Source organism: Elephas maximus, chromosome 7 (assembly GCF_024166365.1).
Source record: "Elephas maximus indicus isolate mEleMax1 chromosome 7, mEleMax1 primary haplotype, whole genome shotgun sequence".
In the NCBI taxonomy this organism is placed as follows: Eukaryota; Metazoa; Chordata; class Mammalia; order Proboscidea; family Elephantidae; genus Elephas; species Elephas maximus.
The window spans coordinates 9,094,158-9,114,243 of record NC_064825.1 but is presented as its reverse complement, the minus strand read 5'-3'; the positions used below and the strand labels follow the sequence as shown (position 1 = coordinate 9,114,243).

Genomic DNA, 20,086 nt, shown 5'->3' with positions numbered 1-20,086 from the left:
TTAACTACTGTGCTGCCAGGGCTCCTTCAAACATCAGTGACTAACAAAATAAAATCTACTTAGATTCCAAAACATTAATACAAAATAAAAATATAGTAAGGTTTTAACAAGTTGAATTTCGTATTCATAAATAGCAACTACTTATGTTCTCCCAAAAGCAGAGCTTGAAGTGATTTGCCTTTCTAAACCTGTTACGCAGGACTATTAACACACCTAGTGTACCTGGGGAAACCTTGGTGGCATAGTGGTTAAGCGCTATGGCTGCTAGCCAAAGGGTCGGCAGTTTGAATCCACCAGGCACTCCTTGGAAACTCTGTGGGGCAGTTCTACTCTGTCCTGTAGGGTCACTATGAGTCGGAATCGACTCAGCGGCACTGGGTTTGGTTTTCTGGCTTAGCGTACATAGCACGATACTTATATAAATGAAGTTCTTTCAAAGAGCCAACATGTGTAGCAAATGAAGCCATTGGGTTGCATAGTTCTGTTTAATCCCTACTAGCTTTCTTCAGTTCGCTACTCCTCAGTCATTCCAGAGACACCCTTTGTCCTACCTGTGATTAATGATTTCAAATCCAAATGCTTATAATACCACCATTAACCACAGCTTTTCACCAGACTGATTAGATTTCAGTATTTTCCATGAAACCTAACATCACTTTGTACCTTTGTTAAGTGCTGCCTGGGCTGTCAGGTAGCCTTTCTTACTCAGGAAACAGGACCTCAAACTCTGACTTCCCTTATCCCATGCTCTGAAACTTCCAGTGCTTCTGAGTCCGCCTCTGATCTTGCCCTGGACCATTAGGATTGGCCTGTTGAACAAAGAGCAACCTTTGTGGTTTGCATTTGAGTCCTTCAGCATCTACAAAGCAAGTTGGTCTATTTTTGTTTTGTTCTAAAAATGAGTAGGCGTATGTTAGATGGTTCTGCTTCCCAGGGGACCACTGCAACAAATACTAATAAACTTAATGTTTGAGTTACACTTAAAAGTTAAAGCATTTACCTACATTATTTCAATCAGCTCTCCTCAGCCCCAAGAAATAGAGAAAATCTATGTCTAGATAACAAAATGGAGCCCTTAGAGCTCAAACTATAAAAGAATGTAACTGTTGCATTCAAGGCAGGGGACTGTCTTTAAAGACATAGATTAAGTGAATTATCGGGTTGAAGTGTACAAGCAGAACCTGGTGCTAGATAAATACTTCTTGTATGACTACCCCATTTGAGTAGGGCATTTTCTTTTAGATAATAACACTGCTAATCCAATCTTGAATGCCCTTTTGTCATCATTAATCCTTGTCCAGCACATTATCGTTGAGCAGAAACCAGGTGTCTTTTTATTGAGAGAACTGGAAAGTGTTTCTTGTATGAGATTAAGCATTGTGAACATGTTTTTCTGTCTGTGACTATGTGATATGCTGTTTTACATTGGTCATCTAATAAATTTTGCGTATTTTTTAGTCGTTGGATTTGAAATGCCGGCATAAGAATTCTTGAGCAGGAACCATTTTTAGAAACTCGTCAGTATTCCATTCCACTATTTTTACAGATTTTCTTGGGGTATCTTTTTTTTTTTTCACATTTGACTGAAATTCTTCTTCCTGTGGTTGAAGCCCCTTTCTTTTTTCCCTGTCTCGGTCAAAAAAGAGCGTGTATCTTTTTGACTAAGTTACCTTTATAACTTTAACATTTTAAAATACTTTTCTTTATTCTCCACAATTTTCTTTTCTTATTGATCTTGATACTCAACACCTAGGTTATCTTAACATTTTCTAAACTCTATGCAATTCCACCTTAAATTGTAAATCTGCTGTTACTGTTACGTGATCATTTCTGCGTACAAACATGAATTAATTAAATCGAATGTGGGTTTTCTTGTGTTTTAAGTGTTCTAAAATCATCTTTCAGCCATGGAAACAAAGAAATATTTTCCTGCCGTGGAATAAAATTGGCAGTAGATTGGTTTTTGGAAAGAGGCCACAAAGATATTACAGTTTTTGTTCCTGCATGGAGGAAAGAGCAATCCCGACCTGATGCCCTCATTACAGGTAAGCCCCACTAGTGATTTATTCTTAGCTTCTTTATGCCACTGTCGGATATTCTGCTGTGAACAATATGTTAATCTGGTCCTGTTTACTCAATCTGTGGAATTGCCATATTCTCTTGGATTTTAAAGTTTCTGAGCTTGAAAATGATTTGATTATGTTAACAAACATTAATTTTTGCTATATAAGCCACTTTATTTTTTCATCTGTATGGAAACTTTTGACTTCATATTTTGTAAATTCTGACCTTTAGAGACATGCTAGGAGTCAGGATACCAAGATTCATACTCTAGCTTTGCCATTTAGTGGCCACAGGACTGTGAGCGAGACACTGGACCTCTCTGGGCCCCAGTTTTCTCATCTGCTGTATGAAATTAGATTAGGTGGCTGTCAGATTCTAATTACTGCAGGTCAAAAAAGACTGTCTGGTGTCAGGTAGAAGGAAATGACTCAGTCCCAGTAATGTGTTTGTATTTTGCCTTATTTTGTAATTTTTTAATGTTTAAGTTTCAGACAAAGGTGTCCTCTGTAACTGTTAATTATTGTTTAACATTTTGCTCAAGTTCAGTGATTCTCATTCAGCATCCAATCTTTTTTACTCCTCTTTCTAACTCCAACATTAACAAAAACTGTGGGGAACCTATGTGAAGAAGACATAAAACTTTTCAAATCAGAAACAAATGAGACTACCTAGCATGCACCTGAAAGGGAAGGCCGTTATAAAGACGTTTATTCTGACCAAATTCATATACAAGTACAGCGCCATCCTGTCTATATTCCTTTTTCTTTAATACTTGACAAAATTATTCTGAATCATCTGGAAAGATGGGCGCAAGAACAGCTAATGAAGAGTAATAGGAGAGGGTGTTTGGCCTATCAAATATTGAAACATTCTCTTTATAATCATTTAAGTCGTTAAACTAGCAGAAGTATAGATTGGCAAGCAGTGGCAGAGTTCAGACCCATGAAATCAGACCAAAGCCTGTATAAAAATATAAAGTGGGAGAGGCGTAGGCATAATTCAGCGAGTAGTACCAAGACATTGGATAACTCTTTGGGAAAAAAATGTTGTATGTTTATATTCTTATACCATATAACAATAAATTCCAAATGGCTTGAAGAAATAAATGTTAGAAATCAAACCATCCTGTAAATAGTCTTTGAATGACTGGGGGCACCTTTCTAAATTTAGAAGTTTAGAAAGAGACTACAAAGGATAAGATAGATTTAATTACATCAAAGTTTGAACTGCTGTATCCTGGGGAAATTTCTCAAAATGAAAACCAACTGATACCTAAGGGAAAAAAATTGAACAATGCATCTATGCCCTTAACATAGAAAGAGCTCATACAGATTGATGAACACAAAGCTCTCCCCAGTATATAAATGGTAAAAAGGCACACATAGCAACTCACAAAAGAAGTGCAAATGTCAAACAAGAAGAAAAACATTCAACATCGTTAGTAATAAAAGAAATACAACTTAAAACAGTTGTTGTTTTTCTCCCTCAAAATGAGCAGGAATTTAAAAACTGATTGCACCCAGCACACGAGGCCGTTACTCACACTGCTGTAGAGACGTAAACTGTTAGAGCCATCCTTCAGGAAGCAGTTTCTCCTAAGACGCTAATACTCTTTGATTGACCCGTTCCCCTTTGAGAAAAGATCCCCCCACAAAATAATCAAAGATACAGGAAAGATTTATGTCTAATGGCATTCAGTGCAGCATTATTCACAATAGACAAAAATGGGAACAGACTGTACACTCATCAAGAGGAGAATGGCTCAGTAACTCAGGGTGCGCCAACGTGATGGAATATGCACTAGGATATTGCGGTGGAAGCTTTACTGGTCTGAGGAAGTGCTCCTGTACATCAAAGGCAGGTCTTGTGTGTGTTCACTCACACACACGTGTGCATATATCAACAATGGAAAAAAAATTACAGAGAAAATGACTAGAAGGAAATACACTAAAATGTTAACAGCAATTGCCTCCAGGTTGAGGCTATCTGAGGTCTTTATTTCCTCTTGCTTCTTAGTACTTTTACTTATTTTGTGTAGAGAACTTTTAATACTTCAATAATCAAAAAAGCAAAGTGTACTAAAAAAGAAAAATAATGTTTAAGTTTGTAAATGACTGGAAGACTTCTAGAGCATGAAACTAATAGGAGATCAAAGAGCCGGTAAAGTGTGAGGTGTGGCTGAGCTTAATTAGTTCAAACAGGATCAGCATGCCAAGCCTCTAAAAAAAAAAGTCTCTAGAGTAGATCAATTCTGTGATTTATTTTGTAAACTTTGTAGAACTATCATCAGAGGGTTTTAGTGTCCCCGCCTCAGGGTAATAATTCTCTTAACTAAAGCCTTCAATCAGATAATACCGGGTACATTGAATAGTCTAGTGTTTTTTTCACTTATAAGTATTTCACTTACAAGGTATACCAAAAAAGAAACTGGATAAGAAATATTTTAAAGTTCTCAGGGTCATAGATTCAAACTAGCATCTTTCTCTAGTCTTTTATTCATGTAACAAATATTTAATAAGCACCAGCTATGTATCAGATAGTAGTCCTTGGGTAGCACGAAAGTTAGTGCACTTAGCTGCTACCCAAAAGATTGGCAGTTCGAGTCCACTGAGCAGCCCGTTGGAAGAAAGGCTTGGCAAGCTACTTCTGAAAAATCAACCATTGAAAGCCGTATAGAGTACAGTTCTGCTCCGACACACGTGGGATTGCCATGAGTTGGAACCGACTCAGTGGCAGTTGGTGACTGGTACGTATCAGTTATTGTGCTAGGAACTGGACATTCAGTGGACACTAAAAGAAATACACTTCCGTGAGGATCGAGAAATGTCATATATAAGTAATCACCCTCACAAATAATAAAGTACTGTGGATTACTCATGAACATAAAATTGAACAATAAACTGGGAGGCCTCAGGAGTATACATCTTTAAATAGCTCATTTATTCATTCCACAGACATCTCTATTGAGCACCTGCTGTATGCTTCATGTGCTGGGTGTCGATGAGTACAAGGGTAAATTAGGCATGGCCTCTTCCCTCAAAGTGTTTTTTATTAGGGAAACACACAAAATAATTATAATTTGACCAATCCTAAAGTTGAGACTGGGCTTTTGACTTTGTATTGGCTTTCTAATAATTGCATCTAGTAAACACAGTTAAGGTGAGGAGCATCTGTTTATGGAGAGCTTGCCAGGCACGGTGCTAGGTGCTTTCACATGTGTTAACTCAGTTTCTCCTCATAGCCTATCAACTGCATGTGAGGAGAGGAAGAAACAGGCTCAGTAAGATTGTGACTGTCCTGTTTAGAAAATAGCAGAAGCTGAGCTTTATCTGATTTGCTGGTTCTAATGCCCATGTTTCTTCTACCCGTACGCTGCTTTTCTAAACCCACATTCTGGTTCTTATGAACTCATTTGTTAGGAACCTCATCAAACGTCTCTACCAGCATGAGGTCTGACCCACATTGCTCTTCCGCCTTCTCTGTATCCTGCTTACACTTCTACTGTAGCAATTACAAGTCTACCCAACCTGCTAAGACTGAGAAGTCATTGAAGAGAGGTCATTCTTAATCCTGGTGGCCATTGGCACCTAGTCAAGTACATACTGTGGAGTAGGCATGCAGTAATCGTCCATTGAAAAAATGCTAAGAAGAAAGTAGTAAAGTACATTTTCAGTTGATAGGGTGGCTATGAGACGGAATTGACTCAATGGCACTGGGTTTGGTTTTGGTTTTTGAAGCCTTAAGAAGCAATGAGCCTCTTTTTTTTTTTTTTTTTTTTTAATCATGACCTCTGTAGGTCTATACCTGGCATTCTGTGCCAGGATTTACAACGGTGGGACAGCACAGAATGGAAGAAGAAGAGTAGGAAGAAGGGATGGTTGTCAGAAAAATTTTATAATTGAACAAAATAACCTCAGCACCTTTGTGTTTTTACACAAATCATCAGAGTTACAAAGTGCTAAGAGCATGTCAACCAAAGACGAAATGAGTGTTCTACGTATCTTTTTTCCTGTCATAATTAGTCCTAATCTCTTACTTAAGGAGGCTTGGTGGTGCAGTGGTTAAGTGCTCAGTTGCCAACCAAAAGGTCGGCAGTTCAAATCCACCAGCCACTCTGCGTGATGAAAGATGTGGCATTCTGCTTCTTTGTAAACCCTATGGGGCAATTCTACTCTGTCCTGTAGGGTCAAGATGAGTCAGAATTGACAGCAGTGGGTTTTTACTCTCTTATTTCGTCAGCCCCCACAAGGAATGCTCACGTTGGTAACCACATGTTTTACAGGAAGAGACATGGAACAGATCATGGCCGTGTCCATAACAAGAGCTCTGACTTTCACTGCCTTCTTTCTCTTTGACCTTATGCTGCAGTTTAAAGCTTTTTCTTTGCCATCTCTGCTCCTTCTTTTCAAACTCTCCCACCTCCACGTGCACTAGTTAGAAAAAAATGACTGTAAAATAAACAAACTTGGGGGGCACATCTGCTGTCTCACACCTGAGCCCAGCACAGCGGCTTTGTCAGGATGGCGTCGTGCTGGGGGTGTTCAAGGAGCCGCATTCATAAGTGGCATTGCTGGCAGCTTGAGCTCAGAATTTGTTCAGGCACATTTGGGTTTTATGCTGTACGCTTTTTGGCTATTTTTAAAGCCGTTGTTATTGAAGTTCCTGAAGGAAAAATAACTATAATTGGCATTTACAAATTGCACCGTATCCACAAACTGTAGATCATAACCCCCATTAAATGATTGCATATGAAGCCTTGTGGCTCAGTGGGTTAAGAGCTAGAACTGCGAACCAAAAAGTCAGCCAGCCACTCCTTGGAAACCCTAAGGGCAGTTCTACTCTGTCCTATAGGGTTGCTGTGAGTCAGAATCAATTCCACTGCAGTGGTTTTTTTTTTTTTTAATCCAGTTTGTGTTAGAAAAGCTCACATTTTATGATAGTTGCTGTATGTGCTTTTTATGTATTTATTCCTGAAATTTCACCCTTGTGTTTCTGGCAGATCAAGAAATTTTACGTAAATTAGAGAAGGAGAAAATCCTGGTGTTCACGCCATCCCGACGTGTGCAGGGGAGGCGAGTGGTGTGCTATGACGACAGGTTCATCGTGAAGCTGGCTTTCGAGTCGGATGGCATAATTGTGTCCAACGACAACTACAGGGACCTGGCTAATGAAAAGCCAGAGTGGAAGAAGTTCATTGATGAGCGGTTACTAATGTATTCATTTGTCAATGACAAGTGAGTAAAACCATTTACTTGCCAAAAATATTGCTTCCCTGAAAATCTAACTATGTGTGGTGGCTGCCACAGATTCCCACCCCTTCTTGCAACTGACCAGACCTAAGATGGATTTCTACCAACAACTGATTTTCCCACTAATCCTCAGCACAAGTAGGAAAAACTGCTGAGCCGTGCCTCGGGAGGTTTCTGTGTGAGGAGCTGTTGAAGTGGCAGGTCCCTGCCCTTCCCTGTTAGCCGCTGACGGCACCTGGGGCACAGCAAGGCTTCTGAGACTGTCTGAGTAGCTTGTAATGGCTGACTCAGGGACAGCTTCCATCTTTAGAGGCTGAGGATTTTGAACATATTGATGCCCCCAAAATACTGCTGGAAATCTACCTAGAGCTTTGCTAGCTCGCTAAATGGATGATTTTCGTTTAAGTTCTAGAGACTCTAGCCCTGATCAGAGTCTGCAAGTTGATACATGGACAAATTACATGAACAAGCATGTCCCATTAGAAAAAGTCTAATCATAAATATGTAGAAAAATGCCCAACTGTTGCTAATCAAAAATGCAAATCTACAAAAAGCATATTTTTTCACTCATTTAATTCTCGAAAATATTTTTGTGTATGCCTTATATTGGTAAAAATGCAGTGAAACTGGTACGTGGTTTACCAGAACCTTTAAAAATGTTATGCCCTCTCAATCTCATCATCCCATTTCTAGACATACGTAATAAGGAAAAAAAACAGGTGTTCACTGCGGTATTATTTATAATTGCAAAAAATCAAAGGCAAACTAAATGTATAGTAGAGAGATCAATTGAATTGTGAGACATATTCTAGTGAAAATTGTACAGCTGTTTAGAATTATTATGAAGGCTGTTAAGAAACATGGGAAAATATATGTTAAAAGAACAAAGTATAAAATTATATTTATGTTTGATTAAAGCCATGTCAAGTGGTGTATACCTATGGAAAATTACTAAACTGGGACACAGACATAGAAAATAATTGCATCGGGATTATGGGATTGAGTGAATTTGCCTTTTTTTAACTTTTACCATCATATTCTTTTTAGAAAAATATTAAATATAACATTTGCTAAGTATTATTACTCAATCATGTTAACAATCCTATGAGAATTTACACATCTTCCACGTTTTATATGTAAGTACTTATGTCAAGTTCAAACAGTAACATACCCAGTGTTAGACCCCTTCAGTCAATGACGCATGCCGTGGACTCTCTTTGCCTCCGTTGGAGAGTCAACGCAAAAGAATGAATTTACTTTCTTAAGACTTTTTCTGACTCAGCTGAGAATCACCTTACTATAGCGGGAAGAGACTAGGCTTTGGAGTCAGACATAACCGAACCTTAGCTCTGCCATGTGATCTTAGATAAAGATGACTTCATTCATCTACCGATACTAGAAAAGTTTATTAATCTGTCAAATGGAGCTGAACCTTCACGGGAGTGTTGTGAGGGCAAAATGAAACTGTGTGGAGTATCTGGCACAAATGGGTATTTGGCGATTTTGAGTCTTCCCATTCATTTCCATCACCTCTCCCTTCTCTTCCTCAGCGGCCTCCTCCTCGCTTACTCCCCACCTGCTTCAGAGGACTTCACAAAATTAATGTTTATAAAATACTCCTTAAATATCGTTTTCTAAAATCCTTACGAAATTACAAGACTGAGAGGGAGAAAGAATTAGCACATGCTAAACTCAAAACTTAATTGAAATAGAACAAATACAAGTTCAGCTTGAGACATTTTAATTTTATTTTCATTAAGGAAAGAGAACTTCATTTATTGATTTTTTTTTTTTACCCCAGAAATGTTGAATCAAATACTTGGATTAAAATTAAAAAAAAAAAGACCTTAGAATGAGCAAGTCTTTGTACTCTTTATGTTTAGAATTGATTATCCACCTCCTACTTGAGATACAGTTTTTTATTATGTCCATGACAGGTTCATGCCCCCCGATGACCCTCTTGGCAGACATGGCCCAAGCCTGGATAATTTCCTGAGGAAGAAACCTATTGTTCCTGAACACAAAAAGCAGCCTTGTCCATATGGTAACTTTCTTTACGAATATTTAATACGTCCCTTTAGAACACAACATACTGTTAAACTTTTGTTAATAAAAATAAACATTTTAAATTTTGGATGGCATAGTATGTGGTTTTTTTGATTGTAATGAAATTTAAGACTATCTTAGCCATGAGCAAGAATGATTTTCACCTAGTTGGGTTCAATGCCAAGTGGATTTCCCTGAGTTAAAACATGGTCCCAAAAACTCAGTTAATACCACGTGAAGTTAGCTTTTGAGGGGATAAGAACTTGGAGTCCTTTCGCCTAGATACCAATCAGAGGAGCATGGTTTTGTCGTATCACAGCAGTACGTGTTGCTTTTCAGAACAGAATTCCCTATCTGAGCATAAACTTCCTGGAAGAGAAGAGGCAGGTGTGAGTCGGGCACACAGGGTACTAGCCAAAAACCCTGGAGGTGATTATTAATCATTCAGCCAACTTCTTACTGCTCTTAATAGGAAGGACTGGGAAAACTGAAAGCGGATATTTTTCAAGAGTAAGGAGCAGAGTAACACTTAGCATACCTCCCATTTCTGCCTTTATTTCTTAATGCAAGTTAAAATAATAGTGCCAAACTGAATTTTTCAGGATCTAGTGGTGTGCTCCTTTGCCTAATTAATTTTGCTCTTCATAGGAAAGAAGTGTACCTATGGACACAAGTGCAAATATTACCATCCCGAAAGGGGCAGTCAGCCTCAGCGGTCAGTGGCTGATGAACTTCGTGCCATGTCTAGGAACACAGCTGCCAAAACTGCCAATGAAGGAGGACTGGTGAAAAGCAACAGTGTTCCTTGTAGCACTAAGGCTGATAGCACTTCTGATGTCAAACGAGGTGCTCCAAAGAGGCAATCAGATCCAAGCATAAGGACTCAAGTCTACCAAGACCTAGAGGAAAAGCTTCCCACCAAAAACAAATTGGAAACCAGGTCTGTACCTTCCTTAGTTAGTATACCGGCTACTTCTACTGCAAAACCCCAAAGCACTACATCTTTAAGCAATGGCCTTCCATCTGGAGTTCACTTTCCACCTCAGGATCAAAGACCACAGGGACAATATCCTCCAATGATGATGGCAACCAAAAATCATGGACTGTCAATGCCTTATGAACAGTACCCAAAATGTGACTCCCCTGTTGACATTGGATATTATTCCATGTTGAATGCATATTCAAATCTGAGCATCTCGGGTCCACGAAGTCCTGAAAGGCGTTTCTCCTTAGACACCGATTATAGAATAAGCTCTGTAGCTTCAGACTGCAGCAGTGAAGGGAGCATGAGCTGTGGGAGCAGCGACTCCTATGTGGGGTACAATGACCGCTCCTACGTCAGTTCTCCCGACCCACAACTAGAAGAGAATTTGAAGTGTCAACACCTGCACCCTCACAGCCGCCTTAATTCCCAGCCCTTCCTGCAGAATTTCCATGACCCCTTAACCAGAGTGCAAAGTTACAGTCATGAAGAACCAAAGTACCATCACAAGCCTCCTCTTCCACACTTGGCTATGCATCTGCAGCACCCAGCTGTGGGTGCTCGGTCCAGTTGTCCCGGAGATTACCCCTCTCCCCCGAGCTCAGCGCCCTCTAAGGCAGCACACCTGGGGAGGTCCTTAGTGGCCACAAGAATAGACAGCATTTCCGATTCTCGGCTCTATGACAGTTCACCTTCGAGACAAAGAAAACCTTATTCCCGCCAGGAAGGGCTGGGAAGTTGGGATAGGCAGAGTTACGGGATCGATGCATACGGCTATCGGCAGACTTACTCCTTGCCGGACAACTCCACACAGCCATGCTACGAGCAGTTCACCTTCCAGAGCCTACCTGAACAGCCAGAACCTACCTGGCGAATACCATACTGTGGAATGCCACAAGAACCCCCAAGGTATCAAGACAACCGGGAAAAAATTTTTATCAACTTGTGCAACATCTTCCCACCTGACCTTGTGAGAATTGTCATGAAAAGGAATCCTCACATGACAGATGCCCAACAGCTAGCTGCAGCCATTCTGGTGGAGAAATCACAGCTGGGTTATTGAAAGATGATGCATCTTTGTGGTGTTTAGTAGTTTTTTGTTCAGCTCAAATGCTGAGGGAGGTTTGCTACAATAGCACACGTGATCTCCTTCTCAGCAAGGAGGTTATATAGTATCCATTTATGTGAAATACTGTATCATGGAATCTGTACGTACAGCCCCACATGGTGGAAGTATCACGGGATCGCTTTACATTCAAACGTTTTTTAACATTTCCTTTTTAAAGCTATATCCTTGGCTGGAAATTTTTCCAGTTTGATTTAATAGATGTCTCTGTGATCTTTGATATTAATCTTCGGTGCATCAGGGGTTTATATGCAGCACTTTTTATCCTTGTTTCATGTTTTATTATTACCTTGGTGTTTGTCAATTGCAAGCAATTACAATACCTACAGAATGTTGAACATTTGACTAGACCTAGCAAACTATTTTTTCAAGCCAAGCTTAATTAGAGTCTTTTACAGCTTTTTAAGTTATTTTTATTTGGGGAAAGTGGGCTTCTTTCTGCTAGAATCATTATTTATAGAAACAAAGATATACTACAGCACTGACTTTATATTTTAAACAAGATGTAAGTTACCAGTTTATGTCGAAATGGGTAACAGTATATATTAGAATGATTTGCAAGATGGCACTTTTTATTGTTTTTTTGTTTGAATTTTTTTAATGTTAAGTAGTTAATTTAATATGGTTGGTAAAGGAAAGCAGATGCAATCAATGGAAAAAATTTTCCATTTTTTAATATGAATAAGTCAGAAGCCGTAACTGTTACAGTTAGAGCTTGGGTATCCAGCTATTATGTGCTTCTAGACAGTAGAAATGGAATTGAATTCCTAGATTTTCACTAATTTGTTTTTTTAATGTGTCTGTCTTTTTGTTTGGGGGCACAACAATACTGGATAAAATAACTCTTTCACAGTACTTGCCTGTCTTTGATGAATCTAATTATTCTCAATGCAACTTTTATATTTCATATACTCTTCAGCTTTCCTGCTGTCTGTCAAGGCTGGCCTGCGGCGGTTTATGTGGTGAGGATATGCAACGTTTATTGATACTGCACTATACAAATGGTGATGGAGGGGGTTGTAAATGGTAACTTAAATTTTTTGTAAGATACTGTATATTTTCCATTTTCCTGAAGGTAGTTTTTTTTGGGGGGGGGGCGGGGTGCTGTTGTATTATTAAGGCCAGATTCTTGCCGCAAATAGTGTAGTTTTAGGTAACAGACTAAAGCCTGTTCTAGTATTAGTAAGGGATATTTCTGGTTCAAAGTCATGGGTTTTGCTAGATGCGAATATATTTCTGTGGATTAGAAGATAGATCTTTGCAATCAGTGGCAGAGAGTAGTGTGGTTGACAGAATTTGGACTGTTGCCTCCGGTTTTTAATTTTACTTAGTGTAACAGCCTCATTCAGATCGGTTTCTGTAGTCAGCCAAGATGCCCTGGTTATTCTGATTTTTCTACTTGCTACAGTTTGAAGCCCTGAAAAGCCAGAAAGTACCTTTTACTGTTGATACAAATTGTATCTTTTTAACTATAAGAACTATTTTGATTTGTAGATCTAGTTAAAACACAAATGTGTAACTATGATTAGACTTTTGGGCAACATTTTATCCCTTATTTAAATATAAATTTTTACAGTAAAATTGAGGTCTAGACTAGGGTAGAAAATAAAAGTAACAATTTAGGTAAATAAAAAGCGTCTGTCTTAGTTTTATATACTATATTAAAATATATTAAATAAATTTATTGGCATTTTATTTCTCCTAAAACTTATCTAGTGTGAACTTAAAATAAAGGTAAAATGCTGCCTGAAAATAATGTCCAAGCACCTTTGACTAGGATAACATTTTCACTACTTGTGTGACACTGTGTGTTGCATGAAGTAGGATTTGGGTATACAGTAAATGCTTCTAAAAGGCATTGTGCATATTGACATATCCAATAATCTGAACCGTGTTCAGCAAACTTAATTCAGGAAAGTGGTGTTCTACACAATTATTGCTGTTGTTTTTGCAGTGAGTACGGCGCTCCTCTGTACCCAGAAGTAGTACAGGTGATGCCACACAAACCATTCAGCGTGGGCGTCTGTCTGAGAGCGGCCCTACTCCCTCGTGAAACTTGTTGTCCTTGATTTTGTTGGTCACTACCTGTAGAACAAGTTTAAACGTAGAGGCTAAACCAGTGCCAAAAGTAGGATTACAGATGTGTAGTAACTGTTATTTTAGTCATATTCTAAGAATTTTTTTTTTAGTGTGAACTCACGCTTTTAAATTGTACATGGTAGCTTTTGCTTCCAATTGCTTTATTTTAGCATTATTTGACAAATCTGCTAAACTTGACTGAAGTCTTTATTTAAATGAAGTCTTAGGTGAATGTATATCACACTTTTAATTTGGCCTCCCAGTGTTTTTAGCTGACCGAGTATGTGTAAGTTGCTTCATTGTTGTTTGAACCATGGAGAAATAGTGTAGTCTGTCACCACCTGTAGTGAAGTGAATAGCTCTGAACGACATATACTGAAACCCTTCGGGAACAATTAATCTTGAGTTAAGAAATTGCAGCTTTCATATGTCGAGGACAATTTGTCCCTTTATCGTATGTCGAGCACTAATGTTGCTTTCAGAGCTTAAGAATGAGATATTGGCAGATTTTAGGTACAGCAAATTCATTATCCAAAGCAATAAGTAAAAGGAGTCAGTCCATCGTTAAATTATATCCGCAACTGATCCCAAACCTTCGTTTTAGCTAAAACTTTCTTCCTAATCCAATCTTTTTACCAGACTTGCTAATAAGTAACCAGAGAGAGGTTTGTTAGTAAGTACTGAAATCGAAATCACCGGAAGTGGTCAACTGATAGAAGAAAAAGGACTCAGATTTGAATATTCTACCCCTGAATAATTGACAGTTGACTGTACGTTACACAGCAATTAGCCAGTTCATCGTCTCTGTGTCTTAGTACAGAGGGAATCGTACTCAACTGGCCAAATACTGGCCCTTAGTAGTTCCTCCTTTCTTGCATGTGATACATAAATTTTTGATCTCATTTTTATGATCTCTATATCCTATCCTGATAGAGTTTGTCATTGACCTAAACATTTAAAAGTAATGCACACCAGTATAAGAAGATTTGGTGGAAACTTGAACTTTGTGTTTTTTATAAAAATTCATTTATGAGAATATATAATATAAAAGTGTTTTATATCTATCTATATATAGACATACCTATTTGTTATGAAATATTAAGAATGGGGGGGTGCTTCTGATGGCCAACTTTCCCATGATGGGACTCTGTTCCTTTGAGATGTAGCCAACCAAGCCTGGGGTCTGGGTGGCCAATAGTAAGATTTAGAACTCTTGAATGGACAACAACTCTTCACTGGTTTTATTCCTGGTATTTCTAAAGAATTATTTTGATAATTTTAATAGAATATGTAATTTTAAAAAGCAAAAAGGCTTAAAGTAGGATTGATTACACAAATAACTATTTAACCTGTCTCTTATGGCTGTATCTATATGTATATAGACAGTAATATATTTATAAAATGGTTGTACTTTGGTTATGTTTTGGCTATTAATTTGTGATAGATGGGAGGGTAGCTATGGGATATGTATGTATGTGTGTGTGTGTTGAAAACCCTCAAGTGGTTTTTTTCCCCCTGATTTAATGGCGTTGACTCCAAAGTATATTTGACTTTCACTGTTCTTTTTGCTAACACTTATACTCAGGTCCCTTATTCCAGAGACAATTAAGATACATGGTTTTCTGGCCACTCTCTTGGTATTTGGCATATCCATTTGTTTATAATCAAACTCCTGGAGAATTCCTGGATGACTGAAATGAAAAAATTTATGGATAGAGATAATGTTTCTGTCCAAATAGATGAAAGATGAATACTGAGCAGTTAAGTTTCCAAGGTATATACCAAAAAATAAAATGAAGTATAAAAAACATGAATTACATATTAGAATAAGAAAAACCAAAGTATTAATAAAAGTAAAGAAACATACATATTATTTTGGATTGGTCTGGGAAAGCCCCTATAGCAAGGGTTGGCAAACTTCTTCTAAAAGTAAAAGATCAGAAGTAAATATTGCAGACTTGGAGAATCACATAGTCTCCAGAAACTATCCACCTCTGCTGTCACAGCACAAAAGCAGGAATAGCCAGTAGGTAAACGAATGGATGTTCCAATAAAGCTTTATTTATGAAAACAAGCAGCAGGCCAGATTTGCTCTTTGGGCCATAGTTTGCTGACCCTGCCCTAGAAGGAGGAAAACAGTCATATTAAGCAGTAAACCCTGATATATGTTAATATAAGAAAGGATTTCTTTTAATTGCCATTAAAAGAAATAATTGATGGCCTTCAAAAGAAAATTGTGAGACAGTCATATTAAAGCCTCTTAATCCATTTATGTTTTTTTACTTGATCATACCTTTTATTTATTAGAGACTTTTCTTGTGTATAACCACAAAAAAAGTATTCCGTAAAAAGATGTTTTAATAAGTATTCTGTTTTTTTTTTTTAATGAACTTTGCATTTCCAGTGGTAGATGGGAATCCCTGAACTACCCTTTGCCTCATGGACCAAAAATGCTGTTGTATTTTGAAAATTAGCATATAATCAATTGGCCACAAAATATCTTAAAGACCGTATGGATCAGTTACAGTTTTCTGCTGTTTTTTTTGGCTTCTAATAAATGACAGGTCCGCCATTCTTTGAAAATGGTTTTAAAGAAGATAAATATATTACAGTTCCACATACTGTAGCTTTATCCTGTGAGATTAAAACTTGTGACTAGTATAATTTTGGCTATGATGTGAGTGTGTTAGTTGTATTGTGACTCTGTAACAAACAGTGTACCCTTGCTTTCTCTGTCCACATCCTTAGCATAGATGTTTTTAGACACTGGTGAATGATACTCTTAATATGATCATGTGTAATTTTAAATTCAGTGGAAGTACACACTGCTGAACATGTTCATTCTCCACGCTTTATAAATTGTGTTGCCTCAATAACATCATAAGAACATTAAATCATTTTGAATATTACCATCTTCTTAAGTAGTTATACTTTTTTCTTTAAAAAACTGGAATACAACTCTCTTTTTGAAGTGCTGATTGTTATAAATGATTACTTTTTTTTCCTTTAATGCTGTCTGTTAACCTGCTTATTACTTCTGTTACAATAATACTGCTGTGTAGTAAAAAAAAAAAAAAAAAAGATTTTTCCCTAAGGCCATACTCTTTCAGGTTTTGACCGCTTGGCAGTAGAAAATGTTTAAGCATGTTTTCATCTAGTTGTTTGAAACTAGGAAATTTTCACTTTTTAAACCATGCACCTAATGCTGGTTTTCTGTCCAAGAATTTCAGATGAATAAGAAAATATTCGTTAAAGCTTTTGCCCCCTTTCTTAAAGCAACATATATGTCAATGGAAAAAGACATTGAAGTGGTTGGTTTTTATAAAAAATGTTGTTTTAGATTTCCTTCACTTCTTTGAAATTGTAAATTTCCTACCTGGTAGGAAATACCCACAGACATGCAAACTTCTGCGGAGTGTACCAGATTGCTGACTTTAACTTTTTCTTTTAGGTTTTTTTCTCCCAGACCACAGTTGTATACTGGTAGTAGGATTTCTGATTTGATCTCAAGCTTTTTTTTTTTTTTAACAGAAAAAGTAAAGAATATGTTTAGAACAACCATCTGATAAACTGATGTGATTTTATTTATTCTGTCCTGTGTGTTTCCGTAAGGGAATTTTTACAACTCCAAAAGCAGTAGTTTACACCTGCCGGAAACCCGTGTCAAAACAGCTGTGTGATTCTGCTACTGAGGGGAAAAAAAAAATTAAAAAGTTCATTTTTCTTACGGTGGTTCAGTTTTGTTTCATGAAGAGATGAACCTCATACAGCAGAACAGGTGCTAAAAAATGAAAGCATCATCGTTCTCTAGCCCGTGCTTGCCTGCGCTTAGAGCCTAATACCATTCCGACTCTTCTGTTGGATGAATACAGGTTCAGTATCAGCATACCGTAAGTGTTGGAGCCATAAAACTTCATATGAAAATTGAAATTAAATCCTGAAGACAACAAGTCATACCCTAAGACATGGGGAGAGTGGTTTCTTTCTCATCTGTCACTAAGTCGTTTCTGGTGATTTTGCTTATCATCAGCCAACTGGCTGAGACAATGATTGTTAACAGGGGCCATGTCTAGTGAGTTCATACGAAATGCTGGATGACATTGACGGTGTCTTCTCTGATTAGGATGACTACTGAGCAGTGAGAGGGTATGCAAAAGATTTATATCGTTGGATTAGTACTTACTGACAGTGTGCCTTTGGCCAACTTTGAGTACGTTTGTGACAGGCATTGGGGGCACAGAGAAAAGGTTGGGAAGTCCCTTCGAGGAGCTTACCTTGTGGCTGGGCTGGGATCTACAGAAGTCAGCTTAGTCAACACGAATAAGAAGGGCTTTTTTGAAAATAGACCGAACAATCCTAATTAATAGAAATGGAAACTTGTATTTCTTTGATAATCAAGGCTGAAAGACTTAAGTCACTGTTGGGAAATGCTCTCCTTCTGAGAAAAACCTTCACAGACTTGGAAGAGATTTTAGACTGCTTTCAGGTATTCAGGGGTAGTGGCTGAACCCCAGACCTGCACATATTACTGTGGTATACACACACACACACATGCATATGCATGCGTGCATACATACACACAAACAATATGTAGAATTTGGGCACATGACCTTTCAGAGTCTTTTTCAATCTCAGTTATAAAATAATGTTTCGTAGGTATGTTGTCATAAAGTAAATAGTGGGCATGATACTAATTGTCTTAGTTATCTAGTGCTACTATAACAGAGAAAACCCTGGTGGCGTAGTGGCTAAGTGCTGCAGCTGCCAACCAAGAGGTCAGCAGTTTGAATCCGCCAGGCGCTCCTTGGAAACTCTGTGGGGCAGTTCTTCTCTGTCCTACAGGGTCACTGTTTGTCGGAATCGACTCGACGGCAGTGGGTTTACTATAAACAGAAATACCACAAGTGGATGGCTTTACCAAACACATTTATCACAGTTTAGGAGACTAAAGGTCCATATTCAGGGTGCCAGCTCCAGGGGAAGGTTTTCTTTCTGTGTCAGCTCTTGGGGAAGGTTGTTGTCATCAATCTTCCCCTGATATAGGAGCTTCTCAGCAGAGGCAGGGTCCAGAGTACACACTCTGCTCCTGAATCTTCTTGCTTGGTGGTAATGAGGTCCCTCTCCTCTCTGCTCGCTTCTCTTATATCTCAAAAGAGATTGACTTAAAATACAACCTAATCCTATAGATTGTGTCCTGCCTCATTAACATAACTGCGTCTAATCCTGCCTCATTAACATCAGGGAGGTTAAGATTTACAACATATAGGATAAATACATCAGATCACAAAATGGTGGACAACCACAGAAAACTGGGAATCATGGCCTGGCCAAGTTGACACACACTTTAGGGGGACACAATTCAATCCATGGTGCCAATTCAAGGAGAGATGCAAGGACTTACTGGGCACTACTGCATCCACCTCGTTCTTACTGAAATAAACAGGGTCTCTTATGCCTACTCTTCTCAAAAACTAAGGAGCCGTGGTGGCGTAGTGTTTAAGTGCTCAGCTGCTAACCAAGAGGTTGGTGGTTCGAACCCGCCAGTTGCTCCACGGGAGGAAGATGTGGCAGTTTGTTTCGGCAAAGATTACAGCCTTGAAAATGCAGTGGGGCATTTCTGCTTGGTCCTATAGGGTCACTGTGAGTTGGAATCCATTCGACAGCAACAGGATTTCTAAAAAACAGTGTCTTCCTAACCCAATTGTTCTAAGAATTTTCTATCAATAATTAATTGTCTGGTTTTGCCTTGAGACTGCTACCATCATCTCTTCTGACCGATGAGGTCTTTGCGTTATAGATCTTACCAGTTTTCTGCATGTCTGGTTGCATGGATCAAGCTTTATATTTTACTAATGCCTCCCCGTCCCGACAAATCCCCCAGGTTCACTTTTATGCCCTTGTAGGAATTGAAAATGCTTCGTATCAGATGTGGTCACAATGCCAAAGTGGCCTAACGATCTTCGTGATTTAACATACGTTCTTTGCCAATTGTCTTAGTTTCCTCCCGCTGTGGTAACAACACAAAGTGGGTAGTTTAAAGTTCAGAAATCATCTCACTGTCCTGGAGGCTAGATGCCTGAGCTCAGGGCCTTGGCAAAGCTGTGCTCTCTGCAGACTTCAGGGGAAAATTCTTCCTTGTCTCTTTCCGCTTCTGGCAGCCCCAGGCATTTGTAAGCATTCCACGGCTCCTAGATGGATCTTCAAATGTTCTGTCTCCGTATCTGTTCTCCTCTTTTATAAAACAGCACTCAGAAGGGATTAAGACTAGGACCCTTTCCACTCCCCTGTGTCCTCATTTAATTTAACTTTATTAACATAACAAAAGAAAACTTTGTTTCCAAACAAGGTCACCCTCACAGGCACAAGGGTTAGAATTTCAGCATATCTTTTGCGGGACAGGGAGCCCTGGTGGCTCTAGTGGTAGCTAAGAGCTTGGCTGCTACCAAGAGGTCGGCAGTTTGAGTCCATCAGCTCCTCCTTGGAGACCTAAGGGGCAGCTCTGCTCTGTCCTATAAGGTCGCTGTGAGTCAGTCAACTCGA

General features: G+C 38.6%; 1 protein-coding gene across 5 annotated transcripts in view; it reads left to right on the top strand.

Annotated features, from left to right (window-relative positions):
* Nucleotides 1-19,665, top strand: part of ZC3H12C (zinc finger CCCH-type containing 12C) — a 90,620-nt gene extending 70,955 nt beyond the window's left edge. For all 5 annotated transcript variants that reach the window (XM_049889341.1, XM_049889338.1, XM_049889337.1 and 2 more), the window contains exons 3-6: nt 1,906-2,045; nt 7,064-7,298; nt 9,251-9,357; nt 10,008-19,665. In XM_049889341.1, coding sequence (XP_049745298.1) covers nt 1,906-2,045; nt 7,064-7,298; nt 9,251-9,357; nt 10,008-11,404 — 1,879 coding nt within the window. In that variant the 3' untranslated portion in view covers nt 11,405-19,665. The remainder of the gene's footprint in view (nt 1-1,905; nt 2,046-7,063; nt 7,299-9,250; nt 9,358-10,007) is intronic.
* Nucleotides 19,666-20,086: the final 421 nt, after the last annotated feature.